Genomic DNA, 23,763 nt, shown 5'->3' with positions numbered 1-23,763 from the left:
TGATGCCAACAACGTCCCTTGATGTTCCTTCTCCAGCTGACTCCAGCTGGAAGGGGGTCCCAGGATCACTGGAGCTTTTAGTTTTGAGCCCATCAGTCAGATGCCGAGGTGATCCAGGTGGGGTTTCCTCTTGCATGCCAGTGTGATGGTGAGAAGATGTATTGTGGAAGTTAGGCTTATGGACTTCGGAGTGAGAGTGACTGGACAGTGTCTCCAAGGACTAAGGGCATGACCTTGGGGAAGCTCCTTATCTTCTTTGTGTCTCAGTTCCCCCATCTATAAAATGGGAGTGCAATAATAGCATCTACTTCTGAAAATTGTCAAGGATCAGTTAAGGGGATGACATGCAACATTTAGCACCTGCATGCGACACTGGTTTGGGTGATTTGGTCTCCTTCTTCTGGACACCGAGTGAGTGCACACCCGTCCCCCCTGAAGGTGGCGTGCTCACACACCTCGCTTTCACCAATGAAATGAAGGCTGAAGTGGTGTGCATCTGTCCTGGTGGAAGCTTTAATGCCAGTACGTGATTTGCCATGTTTCCTTCCCTCTGCTGAGGGGTGGGCGCACCTTCGTGATGAGGTCATCCATCAGCCAGGGGCCCAGAGTGAAGAAGTGAGCGGAGCGGAGGCCCACGCATCTGCAGTGGACCTATTGCTAGAGCCAGAAGGAAACTTCTGTTGTGTTATAAGCCCTGAGATATTGGGGTTGTTTGGTGTCACGACAACCCAACCCTGAGTGATATACATACATTAGGTGTCAGGAAATGGGAACTTAGGGTTTCCCCCTCTTCCTTTTGCCTTTTTCTTGAGAGGTGCTTAGCAATGATGAAATGGATAGAGTCATTTGTAGCAAATGCTGTTTTGGGGGGCCACCAGCTCGCATACAGGGAATCCTGTCTGTATAGCCGATATTATACCTCTAGACTTCTCTTCCTGTCAGATTGAGGTGGACCGGGCACCAGAGTTCTGTCACCCAGTTTTCCTTCCCAACACTCACCTTTCTCATCTGTGAAATGGGTGTGCTAGCTTGGTTTTCTGCCTTTACCAGGACCAGTTGTATGATTATTCTACGAATACTAAGTGCTAAACTCGTCCTCAAGGACTTACTGTTACTTGGTTTCCCTTTCTACTTTTTCCCATTAGGCCCATGATGTGTAATTGTTCTCATTTCCTGCCCCACAGGATCTTGGAAACAAAGACCTCAACAGGGATAAAATTTACTTGATTTGTCAAATAGTCCGAGTTGGGAAGATGGATCTGAAGGACACTAATACGAAGAAGTGCACACAGGGACTGAGGCGGCCCTTTGGGGTGGCAGGTAATGACACACGACACGCCATTAACTCTCACTGGAGTGCACATTGTATGTGGCTGTGTTTTAGGGAGATTCTCTCCCCTCTCCTCTTTGACCTCTCCCCCCGCCCCACTTGAAAAAAATGTTAGACAGCCCCTCATACTTACATTTCTGGTGGCTAAATAAAAGGTATTAGTGACTAAGTCCAGGTTTATGATGAAGGCAATGATAATGGGATCCTCGTTTCTGGAGCAGAGCGTTGGGAGCAGGGCGCAGTCTGAGCAGTAGGCGCCTGGGCTCCCCAGCAAAGAGAAAAAGGAACAACACCACGGGTGGGATCTAATTATAAAGAGCAAATCATTGAAAAACAACAACTCAGGACGGGAAATGCAGTTACACGGAGTGAATCACCCACCACCTGTGTGATTGCAGGTGGGAGTGGGTGATTGGAGAGTCCGTGTGACCCCGGAGGCTGCCGAGAACAAGGTCCCTTTCCCATCGTCCCCAGCCTTTGCTCTCTCCGGTCCCAGACTTCAGTATTCTTGTCCCACTTGTGTGGTTTTTGTTATATTTGACTATCACTTGTACTATTATTTACCTAACGTATTTCCTTTTAATTAGCCCACTTTATTATAACTAAAGCATATTTTTTTTCTTAAAAGGCAATTTAAATACCTGTGGAAACAGTAATTGGATATGCTATTTCTTTTGATTAGAATATAAATTTCTAATTATGTACCATTTATAATCTCTGTGTACCACATTTAAACCGAGGGTTTCTGGTTCCTCACTTCCAAATACTCTGATCTTCAGTAATCACAAACCAGCCAGCTCTCAGCTTGTCCCCTACACTGCTTGCAGAGTGGTGGAGTGGAACAAGTTAGCTTATTCTAAACTGTTGTTGTTTTTTTAACCTGGCAGTGTTGCTAGCTAACTAGTTGATTTTGGGCAAGCATTTTCCCTAGTTTCACCATCTGAAAAACGAGAGACTTGGATCTGGTTGGTGCATGATCTGCTTTAAAATGCTCTGATTTTATGTGAGGGGGTGAGGGAAGGCCCCTCACCCTTGACATCACAGTGTTCCTGCTAAGGCATGAGGGACCTTCCACTTCACCTCAAAATGTGCCTTTGCCCTCTGCTGTGGCCTGACTGCTCTTTCAGTTTCAGGTGACAGCATTCTGATATAACTGAAAGGTTCAGAGATAGATTGCTTCAGGCATAGCTGGATCCAGGAACTCAAATGAACTGACATCTCTCTATCTCTTGGCTCCCATGTCCTCTTATTCCAAAGATGGCTTTCCAATTAGTTTCCAAAATGTTGGCTAGTGTTCCAAGCTTGCATCCTACCAGCTTAGCAATCCAGGGGCAAGAGGCACCTCTTCCCCATTATTTTCAGCAGAAATCCCAGGAGCTTAAACACAGTCCTGTGGTCATCCCCAGAGTATCTACCCTGACCAGGGGTGTGTGGTCCTCTGATCGCCCAGTTCATACGAACAACTCTGGAGCCAGAGGGAGATTGCTCCACCCAAACCCTGCTCACAGAGAATGGACCATGGGGGTGTATTAATCGGAGAGAGTAGATGTTGGCCTGGTTCAAATAACACTTCCTCGCCTTTTCTCGGCTCCTTAACTCACATCTTCAGCTAGATTTTGTCACTGATTAATTATTACTCAAGAAATTTTAGGGGCTTCCTGCCCAGGGCCTGCTGTGTTGGGGGTATGTCATGTTACTAGGATTTTCGCTCTACCTGACCAGCTTTTTTTAGTGCCTCCCTTCACCCCCATCGTTTCTATATCCCTGCTCCAATGCCGGAGCTCTTCACCTTGGTTTTGTAGACCTTTAGTGGCTGAGTTAAGAAATTTCTGAGGATCCAGGACCCCTCTGGAATCACAGGGTTCAGAGCTCCGACAGTTATGTGTCTGTGCTGTGAGCATGTTTATGAAAAGAGGGTGAATAGATCTAATTTGATTCTCAGATCCCATAGCGAGTCACCAGTCTCGGGTTTTGTAGGCACAGTAGACGTGCAATACATACACGTCAAATCCAAAACCAAGTGCTTCATTCCACAGTCACTACCTTGACCCTTTCTTCTTGGCTCTGCTAACCCACATTCTCCCGGATGGTTCCGTGGCTTGCTGATGCCCAGCCTCCTTTGCCCAGCAGTTGGCCAGGTGCTACATGTTATGAACAAGTCTGTGTATTGTCTGACGCTGGCTTGCCCTCTTAGACTTTCCTGCCCCAGCCTTCTGCCCTACAGTCTCATCCCTTTGTCATCCCTTCCTGGGTGTAGGAGGACTTACACTGTTCATTTCTCTGCTTTTTCTAGTTACGGATATAACAGACATCGTCAAGGGGAAAGCAGAGAGTGATGAAGAGAAGCAGCACTTCATTCCTTTCCACCCGTGAGAGATTTCCCATTTATCTCCCTTCTCTTAAGCCACACCCTTTTGTGTTGGGGACCGCATGAGGGCCTCCTGTGAGTGTTTGTGCTCTTTTTCTTTGCAGGGTGACAGCTGAGAATGACTTCCTGCACAGTCTGTTGGGCAATGTCACGACCTGCAAGGGAGACAGCGGAGGGCAAGGTACAGTGCCAATTCGCCAAGTGGACTGGGCCTGTCTCTGGCTTGGTAGCCTCTGATTCTTCAACAAACAGGTCCAAAATCTGAGCCTTGAGAAAGACAGCCTTCCTTCCAGACAGACCACTGCGAAGAATGGGGGCGTGTGACCCACAGAAATGGAAACCACATCTCCTGAGGCTGGGAGGCATGTCCTAGTGCCCATAGGAAGAGAGGGACTCCTATGTCCTGGCTACCTCCTATATGCCAGGCACTTGCACATGTTTCCTTATCTTATCTAGTCCTTCCCACAGTTCTGTGAGGTACATGGTATCATGCCCTTTATGAAGGCTGGGCTCAGAGAGGCGGGGCCATTTGACAGGCATTGATGTTGCTAGAAGTAACCAGTGGGATTCAGACCTAGAGATGCCTGGTTGCTGATGTCTGCTTCCAGATGTTTGCTTCCAGTGTTCTCCTTCAGAAGGAGACCCAGGGAGAGCTGGTGGTGGTGGTGGTGTGGAGGGGTGAGACTGAGAGAACACCTTGAAGAAATTGGCTCTTCATGGTGAGCCTTCCCTTCCAGGCCTCTGGGTGACCATGAAGATGCTCGTGGGGGAGATCATTCAGATCCGCAAGGACTACCCCTACCTGGTGGACAGGACCACCGTGGTGGCCAGGAAGCTGGGCTTCCCCGAGGTCATCATGCCAGGTCTGGCCTTTCCTCGGGGGGTGGGGCGTGGGGGTCCAGCTGGTTGAATCCTTTCTTTTTACAAAATCAACTCCTTCCTTTTCTACTGCTTTTTTCTAAATTTTCCTGAAGGTCACCACTGAAAACAATTTTTGTATCTACAGAAATCTACGCATTCACATACTAAACACAAACACATAAATATACACATGCACTTTCTCCCCACAAGTGGGGCTCTCCTTTATATGCTTTATACACCATTACTTCATATTCTTTACATATAAAGTAACTTGCTTCACTGCTTACCTATTTAGCATGGACATCTTTTCTATTTTGCTACATATAGAATAAGTCCATTCTTCTGGGGAGAATATTCATTCCCTTCCAATTTTAAACAATTTTTTTTATTACCAAAGGACTTCATGCCTGCTATAAAATGTCCAAATAGCTTAAAAAGGTATAAAGTGAAACATTAAAAGCTCCCTAATACTTTGTCTCCAGAAGTAACCACTGCTATGAACATTTTCCCAATGTGTCTGTCATAAAAGGAAGATAACTGAGGTTACATGAGATTCTTTGAAAAGTTTCCTTTTTGTCCTAAACCTCGTGTCCACGACTGTTCTCACTGACTTCCTCTCTTCCTGCCACAGCCACTGGGGCCTGTATTGTCATTCCTTCATGTCTGCTTTACCTGAGACCTCAGTTTCTTGTGATTCCCCTTCAATTCTTCTTGCCCCCATCCCCGAAGACCCTTTGCTCCTCATCCCCGACCCTGGGTTCCTTGGACGCATGAGCAATGCTCCGCTTCCACAGAGTAAAAGATCAGTGAGTGTCCAGGGTAGCTATTAATGGGCCTGGATCAGTTCAATTGGAGCTTTCCTTTGCCTTCCCAGAAGGTGTCACTAGAGGATGAAAATTAAATGATTTCAATGGAGAGAAATACATGGCCAGTTTTGACCATCCTTACCCACCCCCGACCCCGCTTTGCAACTGATTTCCTAGTGTTCCTCCATCCCCTTGTTACCTATTGCTCCCGCCTCCCCGATGAGGTGAAATGCCTTTCCAAGCAGTTCTGATTTTAATTTCATTAATGGACATCAAGGCAGGGAACTTCCGCTCACTCCCCCTGTTCTCCTCCTCTCTAATCAGCAGCCCTCCAGCTACACAGACTCCAACTCTTGTCTCTCTCTCTCTCCCTCTGCCTCAGGGGATGTCAGAAACGACATCTACATCACTCTCCTACAAGGCGACTTTGACAAGTACAACAAGACCACACAGAGGAACGTGGAAGTGATCATGTGTGTGTGCACGGAGGATGGCAAAACGTTGTCTGTAAGGACCCCTGCTGTCGCTCTGGGTGACAAGGCCCCCCTTGGGGGCCTCTGCTAGTAAAGATTTGCATTTCCCACCCCTGATTCTGCTCTCTCAATGCCAACTGCCTTCGGGATGGTGTTGAGTAATGTGACCTACACCTTAGAGCTCGGTTAGCACAGTAGCCCATAATAAGACCTGGGGTTGTTATTTCTTTACAGCAAAGCAGCTCTTCAATGCCTGTTCCTCTCCTTTCATGACTGCTCGTTCTTTATTCTTTTTCTTTTTGCTTGGCCTCACTCCATAGGTTAGCCTTTGCAGTTAAAATGTTGTTCTCATTGAAACATGAGCTGGTTTATTCAGGCAAAATTCATGGCAAAAAAGAAAAAAAAAAGATCAATACAGAGCCTTAGGCTGGTGGAGACTCAGGATGCGCTCAGCACAGACTACCCAGCACTTGCTCTAAATTCCCAGCGCTCAGCCAGATTCTGGTGGAAAGCCTCATTAGTAAATTGGTCTCCACAGGGCTGGCCGAGTGTATGCAAGAATGCAAAGCACGTTGCTATAAATATTTAGACAGCATATGTCCTCTACAATATTTGTCATGTGTGTTTACATCTATTTACTTACATTTCCTCTAAGGTTGTCAGCAGCTGTGTCCGGTGTGTGGGAGGGTCTTGTGTCTCAATTTCTCCTTTCGGAACACTTAGCTGAAAATAAAATTGCTCTCAGCGGAAGTGGCAGCATGGGCAAATGCTCCTCTCAGGCCGCAGTAGGTGATCAGATAGCACAGTGGGATGTGGTGCGAGTGTCGATAAGTCATCTGCTCTCGCCTGGGGCCTGAGCTCAGGCAGATCTTGCCTTCCTCCACCTAAGAGTAACTAGCATTACAGAGCCATTGCAACGTGCCAGGTACCCCGGTAAGCATGATGCATTGCCGTCATTACCCCATCTTTACAGAGCGGGAAGCTAAACAGCTCTCCCAAGGTCATGAGGTGAGTATGAGGCAGAGGGGGGTTTTGATTCATTCCAGGTTTCTGGCTCTCTTAAACACTTCATTGTGATGTCTATCCATCTAAAAAATGACCCAAGTCATTTCTCATTTTAACATGAGGCTAGTAACCAATTCTACCAAAATCTATCTTAACTTTAAGGAAATCCCCACAATTGCATTTTTGTTCATAAAGACTGGCTCTGTTAATTAATATTTAATTGAGCAAAATACAGGCATTTAACTCATTTTCTTTTTTGGGTTCTGAAACTTTGCTGAAAAATAAAATAAGTGAGAGACACATTGCTGAAAGGAACATAAAGGAAGAGTAGAGGGTTTTTATCTGAAAGGGAATTTGCATTTCCCCGAATGTGCAGACCACTGTTTTAAGTTATTTTTACCCAGCTACCTGTTGGGGAACTTTTTAACCTTGGCTTCAGTTTTTAAACCATTTATACCCTTGCCGCCAATGCTGCCAAATGGCAAATTAGAAGAAGCAGTTAACAGAAAAGCAGGTGTCTTACCTTGTTTCTGAACCATTCTTGCTTTTATCTCTGCTACCTTTTCAAGTCATACCCCACCAGGCGGCATAGACGCATTTCTCACAGATGAATACGGGAACACGCATGCTGGGGCTGAGGTGGAGAGGCAGCTGTGGGTCGTGGTGATAATTTGCAGTTTCATCTACTAGGGAAGTTATGGGGGAGTTCAGTTGACTGACGATTGAAAATTGCTAAGGAAGCCTGTGGGAGGCTTGCCTTTCTCTCTTTGCAGAAATCAATATGACTGCCTAATGAAGTGCCAGGCGGCTCACTCAGACACTCCTGTCTGACGCTGGTGGGCTCCTGTGGGAACGGGCCCCTTTAGGGATACCGACTTCTCCTCCTGCTCCAGGGGCACAAGGCCCTTGGCGGAGCGGGGCCAGAGGACAGTGGGGTATATTGGTCATTGACTCACTTTGGGGTCTCAACGATCTTGCTCAGAAAGGGCCATAGGAGAGAAGCTAATGAGGTGAGCTCTGGGCTCAAGCATTCAGGGATCAGATCCAAGCCTCTCCTATCAGCTGTGTGATCTTGGGCAAGTTTATTTGTCTATAAAATGGGAATAATAGCCGAATCCGGTTTGGCTCAGTGGATAGAGCGTCGGCCTGCGGACTGAAAGGTCCCGGGTTCGATTCCGGTCAAGGGCATGTGCCTGGGTTGCGGGCACATCCCCAGTAGGGGGGTGTGCAGGAGGCAGCTGATCGATGTTTCTCTCTCATCGATGTTTCTGACTCTCTATCTCTCTCCCTTCCTCTCTGTGAAAAATCAATAAAATATATTTAAAAAAAAAAAAAAGAGGAATAATAATCCTTCTTGTCAGATTTCAGGTTAAACAAAATGGTAGGTGTAAGGTACCTGGTATGCAGTACTCGGTAGCAGAAAGGAAAACATTAAGAGAAGGCAGACCTACTACAGGGTGAAGCCCTGGGCATGAATCCAGGGTGTTCAAGTGGGCAATCCAATGTGGATGCCTGAAGCAAGTCTAAGGAGAATCAAAAAAAGGCTCAGATGCCAGGTTGAGAAACCTCTGCTCTTATGCCCAGCTTAAGGTGGGCGGTAGGGCGTGGGGGGCAGTGTGGTGTCGTGGTTAAGACTATGCCTTCTGGGGCCAGATAGCCAGGCTCAAAGCCCAGCTCAGCTCAGAGTAGCAGGATGACCTTGAACAAGTTGCATGATCTCTCTGTACCTAAGATTTTCTGCCTACAAATGAGGCCAGCAGTGGCACCTTATTCTTGTGACTATCAAGTGAGGTAATCTACATAATAGGTGTTCATTACCGTTGGCATCTTTCCTGGAAAGGTAGAGCGATCTCCAGGCTTGACTCCCGCCTGGTGGATGCTCATAGGCATCTCCCCGTGAGGTGGCCTCATAGGTGTGGCACACTTTCTGGCGCGTTCCCATCCATGGTGACATTTGTTCCTCAAGGTGATTCCTGCAAGGTATATAGGGCCTGTGTTATGAGCCTGAGGTCCCTCCTGCTGAAGTGTGCCTGCCAAGGCCAACTCAGCCTTAAAGCCTCCAGCTTCCTGATTCCTGCTCAGATGTGCTCGGCTGACGGAGTCAGCAGAGCCTCCTGACTGTTAACTAGGGTTCCAGGGGTAGGCAATGGGGAAAATTATTGAACAGGCTTACTTGAGGCACATACAAATCTATATTTTCCCTAAAACTGGGCTCAGTCCCAATCACGATGCTCTCTAGACACATTTGGCAATGTCCAATTTATCTCTGAAGTGTTGAGGGTCTTAGGCCTTTCTCAGAATAATACTGAGACTTTTCTCCAGCCTTAGGCAATCAAAATTTTTCATCATCTGAGGCACCGGCTAGGTAGCTCAGCGATTTAGAATGTTGGCTGTGGGTTAGATCCCGGGCAGGACACATACAAGAATCAACCAATGAGTGTATAAGTAAGTAGTACAACAAAGCAATCTCTCTCTCTCTCTTCCCCTCTCTCTCTCTCTAAAAAAAAATCAATACATAAAATTTTAAAAATGTTTTTTTTCATCATCAGGACAGTTTTGTGGGATTCCGTTGCCTGCCATACAGCAATTCTACTTTCACCGGAGATAGATGTGTATCTTTAGATTTTATGAGCTAGATGGAATTCACTGGAGCTACAGAAACTCTAAGCCCATAAATGTCACCAAATATAAATCTTGGGTGGCTGGAAAGCATCTAGGTTGTTCTAGAAGGCACACTGGGCAAAGAGTAGAGGGTCTGAGATGTAGTCCAGCTCTGCTACTTGTGGGCAAGTGACTTAACCTCTCAGGGCCTCAGTTTATTCAGTTGTGAAATGGGGATAATGATGGTAATCGTCAGAGGTGGTTATGAAAATGGAAATAAGTGAGGTCAGGTGTGGAAAGGACTTAGCACAATGCTAGACAAAATGCACTCTTTGAAGGGTTAGAAAAAGCTTGGAAGCATGTTTTTAGTTTATTGCCCTGAGAATTTGTGAAAGGCTTCCTCCCTGTGAGAAGTAGAAGAGATGTGTGTCTTTCTTTATTTCCAGTTCTCTGATTCTCCTTGTGATTACTTATTTATTTATTCATTATTTATGTATTGTTAATCCTCACCTGAGGATATTTTCCCACTGATTTTAGAGAGAGTGGAAGGGAGGGGGAGAGACACACAGAGAGAAACATTGACGTGACAGAGACACCTTGATTGGTTGTCTTCAGCATTTGCCCTGACCAAGGCCTGGGATCGAGCCTGCAACCAAGGTATGTGCCCTAGATCAGAACTGAACCCAGGATCCTTCTGTCCTCGGGCTGACACTCTATCCATGGAGCCAAACCTACTAGGCTCTTGTGTTTGTTTTTAGAGATCAGTTTTGAGAGGGCACTGTATCCTTACTTTGAAATAGACTCCGTTTGGCTGCAAGTACGACCCGTCAGCATTAAACTGAGCTCCTGCTTTCCCTGTGGCTCGGAAGTAAAGTGGGCGCTCTGCCACAAGAGGGGCGGGATTCTCCTTCCCACAGGTGTCCCAGGGCCCACACGCGGCCAGCTGGGTCATTCAGTCCTGGGAGGTGGGCTTGGTGCCAAGGATCTATTGGAGAATCTGGTAGAATCTGGTGAGAGGCCTGGACTCTCAGACGATACAAATGCCCAGAGGCACACAGTTTTGCAATTTGGGGGTTTGGAGCTGCAAACCCAATCCTCACATCCCTGAGTCTCTATAGACTGGAGGTTAAAATCTGCTGCTCTTGTATAAGAACCCCACTTAGGCCCCTTCTGGGTGATCCTGGCTCAGATCTGTTTGGTGGTCAAATAACTAGAATGAACAGAGAGAGAGAATCAGGGATTGGTATACTCCATAAAGAGGTAATTCCTGTAGCCCTTGTTGGTTTGGCTCAGGTTTTATTCTGGTTAAGGGCACGTACCTCGGTTGCAGGTTCGGTCCCGAGCCGCGGTTGGGGCATGTGCAGGAGGAAACTAGTTGATGTTCTCTCTCACATCTATGTTTCTCTCTCTCCCCCTCCTCCCTCCCTTCTACTCTCTCTCTAAAGATCAATGATATCCTTGAGTGAGAATTTAAAAAAAAAAAAAAGGATAGGTAATCCCTGTTACTTGGAGGGTGACTTTATGGCAAGGAATAAACAGCCTACACAGGTATGCTTGCTCTGCCCTCACTCTGCTCAGAACATCCTTGTGCATTTCTGCTCAGAGCCTAGGAATTTTTCTTCAAGATCCTTCCTGAGTCCTCAGCTGGAACTCAAATGCCTCTTCTCTGTGCAAATACATGTGTCTGTCATCACATTGCATGGCTTAGTGATATGTCCGCCCATCTAATGATCCCTCCATTGACCAGAACCCTCATGCCAGCTTTAATATCTGACTTATTCCCATAACCCAGAGCTCAGGAGGGGCCTGGTTCCTGGAAGATGCTTCCTAACCATGGGCTGCCTCAGCCCCCTATGCCCCTGTCTGTCTGAAGCCTGAGCTCCTCCCTCCCCCTTCCCAGCTCCCTCGGGCACTTTGGTGTGATAGCATCAGAAATCCATCAGCACAGCAACTGCCTGACTGATGGGAGCCTGTTTGTAAACTTTGTGCACAGTCAGACTCAGGAAACAAATAGGATTAATCAGACTGGCAGCGAGCAGGGACTCTGGGACCGGTCACCATTGCAGTAGGGCCTCTGCGTCCGCCCTGGCGCGCTCCTGCGGTCTCCAGAATGCAAGTAATAGGATTTCTGCAGTTAAGCATCTGTCACCCTCGGGCCTGGGGACATGCATATACATCTGTAGTGTAGAAGGCCATGTGGGTACCTGGTAGGAGGGCTGGGAGAGGCAGGGTTTTCCCAGGTCCTAAGGCCAGCCTCGGCCTTGGGACCAAAATTACCCAAGCCCAGAAAAGGGCAGTTCTGTAGAATTCTCTCTCTCTCTGTATTCCCCCTCTTCGGTCAGAATGCAATCTGCGTGGGAGCAGGGGACAAGCCTATGAATGAATATCGGTCCGTAGTGTACTATCAAGTCAAACAGCCACGGTGGATGGAAACAGTCAAGGTAATAATAATACATTATAATAATAGCAGCTAATACATATCTGGGGCTCAGAGGCGCCTCCCTGGGATCTGGAGCAATACCCCACAGGTGTCCGTGGTGCACCGGGCTGTGGAAATGGCGGGCCCGTGGGTGAGCACTCTGGCTCTCTCGCTCTCTCTCCGCTGGCCGAGGGCCTGGCCACCGTGCAGTTGTCAGATGGTCCTCTCGTGGGTGGTACCCAGCCCACCAAGCTGTGTCCTGACATCAGCAGTGAGGAGTGACAGAGCTTGGGAGACTACACAAGGCCACTTAACACCTGACCGATAACCTGCTGGGAGGGACCTCAGAGGGAAGCAGCATTAATCACAGATATTCACATTCCTAGATGGTCACACTAAGCCGAAGGGAAAGCCAGGCACTGGAGGAAGAGTTGGGAATTCATTCAGGGAACAGGGAAGCCTGGTCCCAGCTTCAAATAGCTCTGCCTGTAACGAGCAGCAGGTTTGACTTCCCCTGTGCTCTGAACCCAAACTCAGACGTTCACATGACTCAAGTTTCAGAGGTATATGCAGACCCTGAGGTCCTTGCCTGGTCACCTGTATTCCTGTTCCCCTCAGTGGGTCTCCCTGTAACAACTTTCTTAAGAATGATGACCTGCCCAGCTTTGGGCTCACAAGCTATTGAACCAGGGCTGGGGGTGTCCTCTTCTCTGTGTTCTCTTGCACCCCAGTTATACCTCGTTGTTGGTCCTTGTAAACTTTGTGCACAGTCAGACACCCCCCTGGTTCCATAGCTTTGTGACCCCAAAGCTGGGCAGGTCATCTGGTATAACTAGGCGCCGCCCCATGGGGGCCACAGGCTCTTTGAATTGCAGGGACTTACACGAGCACAGCCAGGGCCTCCTCACATGATTGTAGCTTATAGTAACCACTCAGCGTGCAGGAGAGAATGGAGTGGACTGCAGCTGCCCATGAGGCCCTCAGGTCTCGTGTTCTGTCTGAAACACCCAAATGGGGACCTCTGCAGGCTCCATGTTCATTTTCTGGAGTGGAAAGCGCCCCAAGTATGCATCTGTTTGGGTTTTAATGGTCTTCTATACAATGTAAACGTGCCCCCTTTTAAACACCAAAATGGTTTCTCACAGCTCGCTGAGCTTCTCTGCCGAGACCTGAATTGCACATTACAGAGAGAGCTGTAGGCTTTGTGGGAGATTTACTCAAATGTTATTGGATTCCAGCATTTTTATTAATTTTCATAAATGGGGGTCCTCAAGCACGCCCCCTAACAACTATTGCTAATTTGCTAAGCCCTGCTACCATTGCCCGAACTCCTGTGGTGAGCCAGGGAAGTGTGTGGTGTGCAGTTTGCAGCACATCAAACGCTGGGCTGAAGTTATGTGACTTTTATATCAATTGGGGGAGATTCATTTCCCCTCACTATAATTTACAGATCTCTTTTCATTGGCTGGGATTGCAATTTGCCAAATGGATTACATTTGGTACTTTATTTTCTCTTCATAGCTAGTCCTTATGTAATTTATTTACAGTTCATCAGGCTTGATGGGTGGGTGGTAATAAATCAGCGTGCAGGGCCCTCCAGTACATGGCCAGGCTGCCCTTTCGGGGGGCGGGGGGGGGGCGGGAGGAGACTGGGGAGGACCGTGTAACGCATGGTCTCCTGAGCTCTGGTTTCTGCCTGCGGAGGTGGCTGTCCCCATGGAAGACATGCAGAGGATCCATCTGCGATTCATGTTTCGACATCGGTCATCCCTGGAATGTGAGTACAACCAAGTGGCATCTGGGGTGAGAGGAGGGGGATAGCCGGGTGGCCCATGTGTCCTCCTCTTTCCTGACCTCACAATGCTACTTCCAGCTAAAGATAAAGGAGAAAAGAACTTCGCCATGTCCTACGTGAAGCTGATGAAGGAAGACGGTACCACTCTGCAGGATGGATACCACGACCTGGTTGCCCTAAAGGTACAGTGAGTTGGAACCAAGTCTGCAGTGAGGGGGCTGCAGGAAGCAAAGGGGACAAGGTAGGGTGGATCCGTGGTTAACAACAGGGACCCCAGGACCACACACACCACGGCTTACCAGCTGTGTGGCCTTGTACAGAAGCTAACTTCTCTGGGCCTCTGTTGCCTCATCTATGAGCCCTCAGTGAATAATTGTGAGGAGTACATGAGACAGTTTATAGAAATATGACAATGGTGGGTACATGGAACACTCAATATATGCAAAATGTGAACTCTGAAAGGACCTGTGGGATGTGTAGACATTCGACAGACGCCTCCCTGTAGCTAATGGGGGAATAGTAGGATTTGGGGTCCCGATCCCGCTGCTGACCAAATCTGAACTCATCTCACATGTCTCCCTGATTCTCAGTTTCCTTTTCTTCAGTGGTGATGGTGATATTTGTGTCGAGCCCGTGAGATGACCCTTGTGAAAGGGCCGTGTGTAAAGGGTACAGATGTCAGCTATCATTGTTTTTGCATGGCGAGACTTAGACTGTTTTGGAGAAGTGAGAGGCGTGGCCTTGATTGTATTGCATGCTTCCCTGCGACCCCTGTGACAGCTGGTGCCTCTGCTAGCTCCTGGCTGTAGGCAACGTTGTGGCTGCGAAACAGCAAGGCCAGGAGGTGGGCATAGGCATCAGACCCTTGCGCTTGGCTTTCTCAACATTGGAGGCTGACTTTGCTCTTTTGTGTGAGGTCCGCATGGCACATACAACTTCATCAAGGCTTTATGACATGATCCTCTTCTCTGAGCCTCTCTGACTTTTCCAAAAACTACTCCACTCCTTCTGTGCAGCCTCTGCGTTGTCATCTGGGACATATGAAGGTAGCTCTTGGCATAAAGGCCATTCTTTCTCAACAGATTGCAGACTCACTGGGGGTAGAGTCCCAATTGCGGTCAGTTTTAAAATTACTCACCTTGCTTAAACCTCGGTTTCCTCACCTGTAAAATGAGGGTAATATAATGAGGTTAATTGTAATCGACAGTTACGATTGTTGCGAAGCTTAAATGAAACAGACTAAGGCACATAAAGCACTCAGTGTGACATTTAGTTCAGAATAAGGCTCCGTGAATTCTAACGCTCGTTATGCTTCCATCTACTCTTTCATTTCACATGCCAAGGGCTCACACACGTATCACTCTGAGCATGCTCTGTGCATTACTGCCATTTAGTCTGCTTGAAATGTCTAGGAAGCAGGTAACATGATGAATCCTCAGGTTCATCGTGAGAAATGTGACACAGAGAGACCAAGGGATGTATCCAACAGGACACAGACCTGTGAGTGGTAGGACAGGGCCTAGATCTCCGGACTTTCAGACTCCAGGGCCTTTGCTAATATCAACTTCTTCAGGCTGATTCTTTATCTCGCTGGGGCACATGTGTATTAAGATCTCAGAAAAATTAGGATGAATGCAAATGTCCTATCTGGGAAATTTTCCATTTCCTTTTGCCCTTAATGTTGTCCACAGAGCCTCTAACTGGCTGATCAACCCCTTTTCCATGAATGTAACCTGGGTTCCTGCCTGTTTTTGGAGAACTGCTCTGCCTTAGTAGGTGGTCATTACTTCTCCGATGGCTTCCCCATGATTTCCGACCCTCCCCACCTTACAATGTGTGATGTGGCCACTGCAAGCTCAGTATGTTGGGTGTCTACCCTTGGCTCGGGGAAGTAAACAAGGTGCTGTTTCCAGGGGGACAGCAAGAAGATGGAGGATGCCAGCGCCTCCCTGACTCTGCCTTCATATCGGCACCACATGGAAAACAAGGGGGCCACTCTGAGTGGAAGCTCCAGCAGTGTTGGGGGGCTCTCCGTCAGCTCCCGGGATGTGTTTTCCATTTCCACCCTAGTGTGCTCCACAAAGCTCACCCAGAACGGTAGGTGTGTGTGTGTGAGTGTGGGTGCGTGCGTGCATGTGCGTGTGCGCATGCATATAAGTGTGCCTGTGTGTGTGCCTGTGTGTGTGTGCATGAACTTGTGCATGTGTGTGCCTGTGTGCATGCCTGTGCGTGTGTGCATGCATATGTGCATGTGTGTACCTGTGCCCGTGCCATGCATGTGTATGTGTGCACAAACCCAGTGATGGTAACTGTACCTGTCTGCACTCTGTCCTAGTGGGCTTGCTGGGTTTGCTCAAGTGGCGAATGAAGCCTCAACTACTGCTGGAGAATTTAGAGAAATTGAAGATTGTGGATGGAGAGGAGGTAGTGAAGGTCGGTATTCATCCACTAGTAACAGAGCTGGGAATCGCGAGTGGCTTTGGGGGGCGGGGGAGGAAAGTGTTGAAGGGGATGGGACAGCTTTTTCTCGTTACTGGGAAATCTGGGGATGATTTGGTCCAATGACACTGAATGTGAAGTTGCAGAAAAGTATCTTTGTGCCCAGTTTCTGGAAAATGATCAGTATGGGTGTAGATCCCAGCTCACCTGCTTGCCAACTCCATGTGATAATAGTATGAATAGGACATATTTCTCAGGGTTGTTGTGAGCATTCAAGGTGATGATATTTAAAAATTACTCAGCACAGTCTCTCACACAGAGTACCCAATCATTGAACGAAAACACACGACATATACAAAGTTCATTAAAAGGTAACTATTAATTTTGTTGTCATAAAGTACTGCAGCAGTATGATCTCTTAGTGCTACCTACACATTATTGTCAGAAATAACACAGTACTGTTGGTTTCCGCAGCTTGGAGGGCATTATGCTTTAAACACGAGAATGGGAAGGACACCAGGGCTCACATTTTAAGTGAAACAAGCAGGAAAAATGCAAATGCCAGCTGTATTGTCACGTCCACCTGGTGGTGGAGAATACAGCGTCTGAAGTTCAGGTCTAATGAAAGCCACCCTCGTCTCTGGCACCATGACTTGGGGCGAGTGTTTCCTGGAGGTCCCAGTGAGGGTAATCTTGTTTCCACCAGGAACTTGGTGCAGCTAGAAGCTCCGAGATTCAGCATCTTTATACGGTCACTCTGTGTGTTGAGGACTCTAGGAAATACTGACCCGCCCCTTAGGAGGGAGGGGTAACACACGTTAGTTAATTTCCCATGCATGCAGAAACATGGTTGAATGTCCAGATCAGTTCTTTAAATGGTTGGTATCGACCTGCCTACCTGGTTCACCGACGGCAGAGAGGTTCCCCAAACAGCCTTTCATAGGGTCTGTCACTTTTGAGCAGCTTAGAGAAGACATCTGGGAGTGAATTCCACTGTCTCCTTTTTGCATTATTTTTTAAAGTTTTTTTTTAATTGAATTATAATGCATAAACAATAAAATATGTACAGAGCACTTATTCTAAAAGTACAATTCAACATATAGCGTGGGGCAAAAGGAAGTTTACAGTTGTGAGTATGCAAAACACACAGTTTATTCTTGTACTATTATTTATTAATTAGTATATTATCTTCTATACAAACAACTGTAAACCTACTTTTGCCCTTCCATGCATTATTATACATGTACATTCCCATGTACCCACTACCTAGATGAAGATACAGAACATTTTAGCATTGTGGTAGGTTCCCTCATACCCTTCTCAGTCAATACCCACTCGGGGATAACCTCTTAGCTGACTGCCATCACCATTGATGGGCTTTTGTCTATTCTTGAATTTCATAAAAATAGAGTAATACAGAATGTACATGTTTGTGTCTGACTTATCTCACTGCACACAATGCTCAGGAGAAGTAGTTGGCTCTTTTTTTATCACTGTGCTTCTGTTGTTGGACAGGTGGGGTGCTCCGAGTCCTGGTTCATGTGAACTTGGACCCCTTGACCATGGCGCATGGTGGATGTGTGCTCTCAGTCTCTGTGGTCTACACTGAGAAGTGGATTTCTGAGTCACCTACACTCTTTCTTAATGCACCCTTCATTATTTTGTCCAGTTTCTCCAAGATACTCTGGATGCCCTCTTCAACATCATGATGGAGCATTCTCAGAGTAACGAGTATGACATCCTCGTCTTTGATGCTTTGGTAAGGGAGTGGATGGGTTTGTGGCATAGACATCAATGTGTGTCTCACTGAGAGAACCCTGAGAACGTCCAGCTCTTGTGGCCCTTTTCATAACTCTTTTGGAGGAATTGTCACGTTAGGCAACCAGGCCAGTGAATGAGCTGCTGTTCCCTTTCATTAGCTTGGAGTGGATGCCTGGGCAGAATGCGTGAAAGGGGAATCTTCAGTGTTGATGTCAGAGTGGCACTGGGTGAAAGTACATGAAGCTAGATACCATGAGTAACCGAGTTGGCTTTCCATGAATGCAGGGAGCTGGTCTCTGGTCAGGTTGTGAAGGACCCACAGTGTATCTTAACTATCCTTTCCCTTCTTTTTCTTCATAGTCTCCAACTCACCAGAGCACTACGCTCACTCTTTCTACCCAGAACCTTTCATGGGGGTATGCCATCCAGATCTTTCTCCTTTCCCTCTTTCCAAATGGTCTCTTCCTTCTCTTGCTGTCCTAATTCACGTTCCTCAGTGTCATGTCAAAATAAACATAAGAAACATTTGAATTAGGGGATATCAGTGAGCAGCAGAGTGTTAATGTGTTAATCCCTTATGTCAGTGACATTTATGTTTATGAAGAGGTTGCTTGGAGACAACTGTGACTTAGAGCTTCCCAAGAGGGCCTGGAAAGCTAGCTCGAAGGAAAGATGTTCTCTGACAAAAAGATCCTTTGTTCAACCACTCAGGGAAGTGCTGAACATTGCATGGCCCTCTCGGAGAGTCATGATGCACATAGATATATTAAAGACTCTGATAAGTCCTGCAATAAAGAAGGCAGTCTAAGGATGACAACCTGAGATTTCCCAAACTTATCTCACCAAGAAACCTTTGTATCTTATAATGCTCTGTAGCACACTGCATGAAACACTTTTTAGGAGAGATACCACCTTCATGAAAAGGACTAAAGATATATTAGCGAGCTAATTCCTGGGTAAAAATTTTTGCTAGGGGTTCGGTTATGCCATGTGACTATGGCTTCCTGCCCTAGGTCTGTCCTGAAAACACTGATTCTTTGTCTTTGCCTTAGATCTACATAATTGGACTCATTGCTGACCGGAAATTCCAGCATTTCAACACCGTTCTGGAGGCTTACATTCAACAGCATTTTAGTGCTACCTTGGCATACAAGCAAGTGACTGTGTGCCTCCTGCTTTCCCTGCCAGGATGCCTAGGGCACAAGGAACTTGAGTATTTTCCTTTTATCACTAGTCTGTGTGAGTTCTCCCTTTTTTGAGAAAATCCAATTTGTTCCTCGGTTATTTGTATGAAATAAAAATATGCAAACCCATCGGTTGAGGTGAATACAGTGGCAGAAGTACATGGAAGTCTTCCTTTCCTTCCCTTCCCTTCCCTTCCTCCTTCCCTTCCCTTCCTCCTTCCCTTCCCTTCCTCCTTCCCTTCCCTTCCTCCTTCCCTTCCCTTCCTCCTTCCCTTCCCTTCCTCCTTCCCTTCCTCCTTCCCTTCCATGAACTATCAGTAGCTACTTTTGATAAACATTGGGATTCAAAGGCTACAGAGGAGACAGGCACATGCTCATTGGATCACTATAGTTTGGGTATAGACAACTGAGGGTCCCAGAAGGGAGATGATGCTGGGAGGTTGGTGGAAGCCAGTTTGTGTAGGGGCCTTGGAAGGAGATCAAGTAGTTTGAAGTCTGCCTTGCCGGAAATGAAGAAACATGGAAAGTTTCTAATCAAGGGAGTTCCATGATATAACAAGAACATTTTCAGCAGGAAGAAAAAGCTGAAAAAGACATTATCACCGCCATTATTCCCAATCATATTCTAATTGTGACTAGTTTTTCTAGTCAAAAGATTTTCCTTCCTCACTAGTTTTTTTTTGTTTTTTTTCTGGCTTTTTAGAGGCAGGAAATAATTATTCACTCTCTGTATTAAATATAATTTTAAGCAGAGTTATTTTTATGGTTGTAAATGAGTAAGCTTGGCTGTACCACCACCTTTAACCTTTGATTGAAAGCCTTATAATTTACTGAGCAAAGGAATTACCATGCCGTGGGTTGGGAAGCAACGTATTTTGAAAATATAATCCCTTACTCAGGAAACTGATGACGGTGCTGAAGACTTACTTGGATACCTCCAGCAGAGGGGAGCAATGCGAGCCGATTCTCAGAACCCCCAAAGCTTTGGAATACGTGTTCAAGTTCATCGTTCGGTCGAGGACAATTGTTTTCTCAGTGAGTACTTGCTCTGTGAGGGTGATTGATTGGCTTTGCAATTCCTCTGGGATACAACATTGTGCCACGGGAGACACTCTCTTACAAAATGACCACCAGCCTCCCATCAAATACAAATCAAAAACCCAACACAGAGAGTTAGGAATAGGTAATCATTGTTCCTTGTAAGTTTATTTGGGAATAAAAGAAATCTTAGCATGTTGTAGAGTCATGCTCCATCCAATGAACACAATTGGTGATTTGAGGCTCTTCAGCGCTTCATATGATCAGGTTGGTTGTGTGTGATGGGATACAAGAGGAAAACATCCTGGGAATGTATTCTTAACAGTTCAAATGAAGAACATTCAACTCAAACTGACTTATGGAGAAATAGGACTTTATTATATTTTACATTATTGAAAATTCCAGCCTCAGGCATGGCTGGATCCAGATGCTTAATGTCATTGGGGTAGTCTCTAGACATTATGACATAGGGGATCTGAACATGTAAAGTCAGAGACAGTGTTCACCTGTTTTCCAAAGGTGGCTGCACTATCTTACATCTCCACCAGCAATACATATGTGAGTCGGTGGACCCACATTCTCTTTAGCTCTGGGTGTTGTCCTATTTCTTCAGTTTTGCCCCTCCCCCCCAAAAAAGACTGTAGAATGTCATTCCTCTTTAAGTTACATTCACTTGACCACCAGTGAGGCTGAAGATTTTTTCTTATATTTCTTTGCCACTTGCATTTCATGGATGTGGCATATCTGTCCATTCTTTTGTGCATTTTTCCATTGGTTTGGTTGTATTTCTCTTACTGATTTGCAGGATGTTTTATATTCTCCTCATGCTCATCTTTTGCTGGTTGTATGTATTACAAATATCTTCTCCCTATTTCTACACTTATAACTTCTTTTTTTTACTTAAGATATAGTTTTCCGACAGAAGTTTTTATTTTTAATACAAGTTTATCAATCATTTTCATTGTCAGATTTTTTTGTGTCTTGTTTAAGAAATCTTTCTCAACCCCAAAGTCGAAAAGATTTTCATTTATATTTTTACTAAGAATTTTATATTTTTAATAGTCATAAATCAATCTATAGCACTTACATATGTACAAAACATGTATGGTGTGAGGTAGGAATCTGATTTTGTCTTTCCTTCCATTTCAAGTATGGGGCAGTCTCTCTCTTCTCCATGCCAGTGTCATTTTGCATTTCCAGGACATTGCTCTTCCCTGGAGACTTGAGGGCAGGGATTCCATCCCTGGTCCCCAGAGTGCATGCGGTTCCTCTGTGCTAGGTGAAAGCTGAAGGGGGGCGGTGGGCCGTGGCAGCGGGCCAGCCACCTCCCTGCTGAGGCATGCTCACTGCACTCAGGGTGTTTGAGCTGCGGTTAATATATCAATATTTGCTCAGGAGGATATTTGGCTCGGAGCAGGTCCCTGGGACGCCGGCAGATAGATTCTTCCCTGTAGCAGTCTTCGATTTTTGGCACAGCCGCAGGGGTTGCTAGCTGCTGACAAGAGGCAATGGGAAAAAAAGCCCCGCTTCTCCCACGAGCACTTAAGTCTCACGACTTGGCACGGTATGACGTTGTCAGTGCCTCGTGCGGTCCCCATCACTCACTGTTGACCAGAGTTGCTCACTCACTCCACCTCCTCTAGAATTTGCTCCTATTCCCACCCCTCAGCGGGAAGCCCCTGGAGGTCAGGCTAGTGCTAGGAGGGGTGGAGCTTGGTAGCTGAGAGCATGGGCCCAGGCTGCTGGGATGAGCCCTACTCTCTGGCTAGAGGCACACCCTGAGCAGGCTCCCTGCCCTCTCAGGGCCCCAGACATCCCTCTGGGAGGGAGGAGGAGGAGGACAGAAGAGCTGTAAGGATTAAACAACGTCATACACGCAAAGCAGTTAGCAAAACGCCTTGTGCGCAGTAAATTCGCAGTAAAGGTTGGCTGTTAATCATTGTTTTTATCCTTCAATAAATATCTGGTGACTCTTGGATCCTATCACATGCCCCAAGTTTCTCAAGGACGGGACTGCGCCCCTGATTTCTTCTATAGTTCTCTGTCTCTCTTCTAACAGCACGGGGGGGGGGGGGGGGCAACGGGGGGGGGGCGGAAAGAGGGGGGGTCGGGGAGCCTCAGGAAAGGCTCCCTAAAATCTGCACTGCGTTGCATAAAAAACTGATCTCCCTCTTTCCGCAGGGTGTTCATCTATAGGTGTGCTACATCAGAGGCTGGGGTCCGGGACAGGGCTCGTCGGTGAAAATGCAGGACGATGCTTCTGTCTGTGATCTGGTTGGGAAGCAGCTTTGCGGACTAGAGGCAGGCAGCAGTTCTAAGTGATCAATCGATCAGTTGTGAACAATGTGTTCCTTAGAATACTATCGAAGCTTTCAAATGGTTAGTTTAAAAATTAGAACAATTCCCCCCCATCATGGTGTCACGTAGGGCGCTTTCCACCTGGAGCATTGTCTTGACTTGCAAGCCAGGGACTGCATAACAGCTGGGCTCCCAGCTTTGGCTTAGCCCTGGGTATGCCCATGCAAGTGTGTCATGCATGAGGGGCATTCAACAGCAAGTGTGGAGCCACGTGGGTTGGGAGGGGGAGAGGCATGCTCTGCAGTTCACGGGACAAGACTAACGCGCACAGGTCAGGTCAGAGCAGCCACAGTACAGGAACCTCGGCTCCAGGCTCTGCTGTAAGCACTTGATGTGCACGCCCTCATTTAATCTTGTCAGCGATCCTGAGAGGCAGGTGTCTTAGCTCCTGTTCCCTAGAAGCAGAGCCAGAGCTTTTGCAAGCAACTGGATGAGGAAGTGCTGCAGGAGAAAACCTTCAGGAAGTGAGGGAAGCAGGGCTAAGGACAGGGGAGGGAGCCAAACAAAGACATGGCTGCAAAAAGCTAGCCTCTGCCCTGTTAGGTCGGAGAGAGCCCAGGATCGGATACATGCAGACATGTGATGAGACAGTGGACTCCCCCTGGAATTTCTCACAGATCAACGTGCCAGACACAGATACCGGCTTCTTCTCCCTGAATCCACATACCCCCACACAGATGCTGACTCATTCCTGAATACCTTGCTGACCCCCTTGCAGCTGAAGCTTCCTCAACTGAATACCTCAGCTCATGTCCCCACCCCTCACCCAACCGCAGTATAAAAAAAGCGCCCCCCTCCCTGTTGGCGTGAATCCACGTGCCCTGTCTTTGGGGGTACGTGGGTCTCCCGGGGACGCAGAATAAACTTTCCTTTCCTTTCTTTTCTGATTCACTGGACTCTCTTTCTTGCGCCGCCTCCTGAGCCACCTAACCTAACAAGCCCCATCCATGGGAATACTGGCATGTGAATGGCACCACAGACCTGTTCTCACCAGTGGCAGCGGGGCTGGGCTTCTGTTCTCTTGTGTCAATCAGTCATTGGCCATCAGTCACACCTCCCGGGAGAAGATGGGGCATAACTTCCCATGCCTTTCTGGGAGAGGAACTCCCCTATTCCAAGGCAGCCTTGAGCTATGAGCACCCAAACCTCATGGCATCTGGAGGACTGTAAGGGAGGATTGGATGGGACACCAACAGCCTCCATACGTACAATTCATAGACCCATTTTACGGATGAGGAGACTGAGGCCTACAGTGTTTATGTAATCTGAGAGTGGTGTCTTAGCAGGGCTTGAGCTTTTGCATATGATTGCCTGTGTAGAGCCAG

General features: G+C 47.1%; 1 protein-coding gene across 1 annotated transcript in view; it reads left to right on the top strand.

Moving 5' to 3' along the window:
- Positions 1 to 23,166, top strand: part of LOC139010242 (dedicator of cytokinesis protein 2-like) — a 52,213-nt gene extending 29,047 nt beyond the window's left edge. Inside the window, 14 exon segments of the mRNA XM_070414444.1 lie at positions 1,185 to 1,320; positions 3,624 to 3,699; positions 3,803 to 3,879; positions 4,436 to 4,561; positions 5,748 to 5,872; positions 11,787 to 11,885; positions 13,568 to 13,640; positions 13,737 to 13,840; positions 15,572 to 15,755; positions 15,994 to 16,091; positions 17,767 to 17,856; positions 18,911 to 19,097; positions 19,942 to 20,077; positions 22,262 to 23,166. Of these exon segments, the coding sequence (XP_070270545.1) occupies positions 1,185 to 1,320; positions 3,624 to 3,699; positions 3,803 to 3,879; positions 4,436 to 4,561; positions 5,748 to 5,872; positions 11,787 to 11,885; positions 13,568 to 13,640; positions 13,737 to 13,840; positions 15,572 to 15,755; positions 15,994 to 16,091; positions 17,767 to 17,856; positions 18,911 to 19,097; positions 19,942 to 19,943 (1,377 nt within the window). The 3' untranslated portion in view covers positions 19,944 to 20,077; positions 22,262 to 23,166.
- Positions 23,167 to 23,763: the final 597 nt, after the last annotated feature.

The sequence above is a fragment of the Myotis yumanensis genome, unplaced genomic scaffold (assembly GCF_028538775.1).
Source record: "Myotis yumanensis isolate MYYU_CA2020_CCGP unplaced genomic scaffold, mMyoYum1.0.hap1 SCAF_5, whole genome shotgun sequence".
In the NCBI taxonomy this organism is placed as follows: Eukaryota; Metazoa; Chordata; class Mammalia; order Chiroptera; family Vespertilionidae; genus Myotis; species Myotis yumanensis.
The sequence above is the reverse complement of the archived record's forward strand: the minus strand, read 5'-3'. Positions and strand labels throughout refer to the sequence as shown.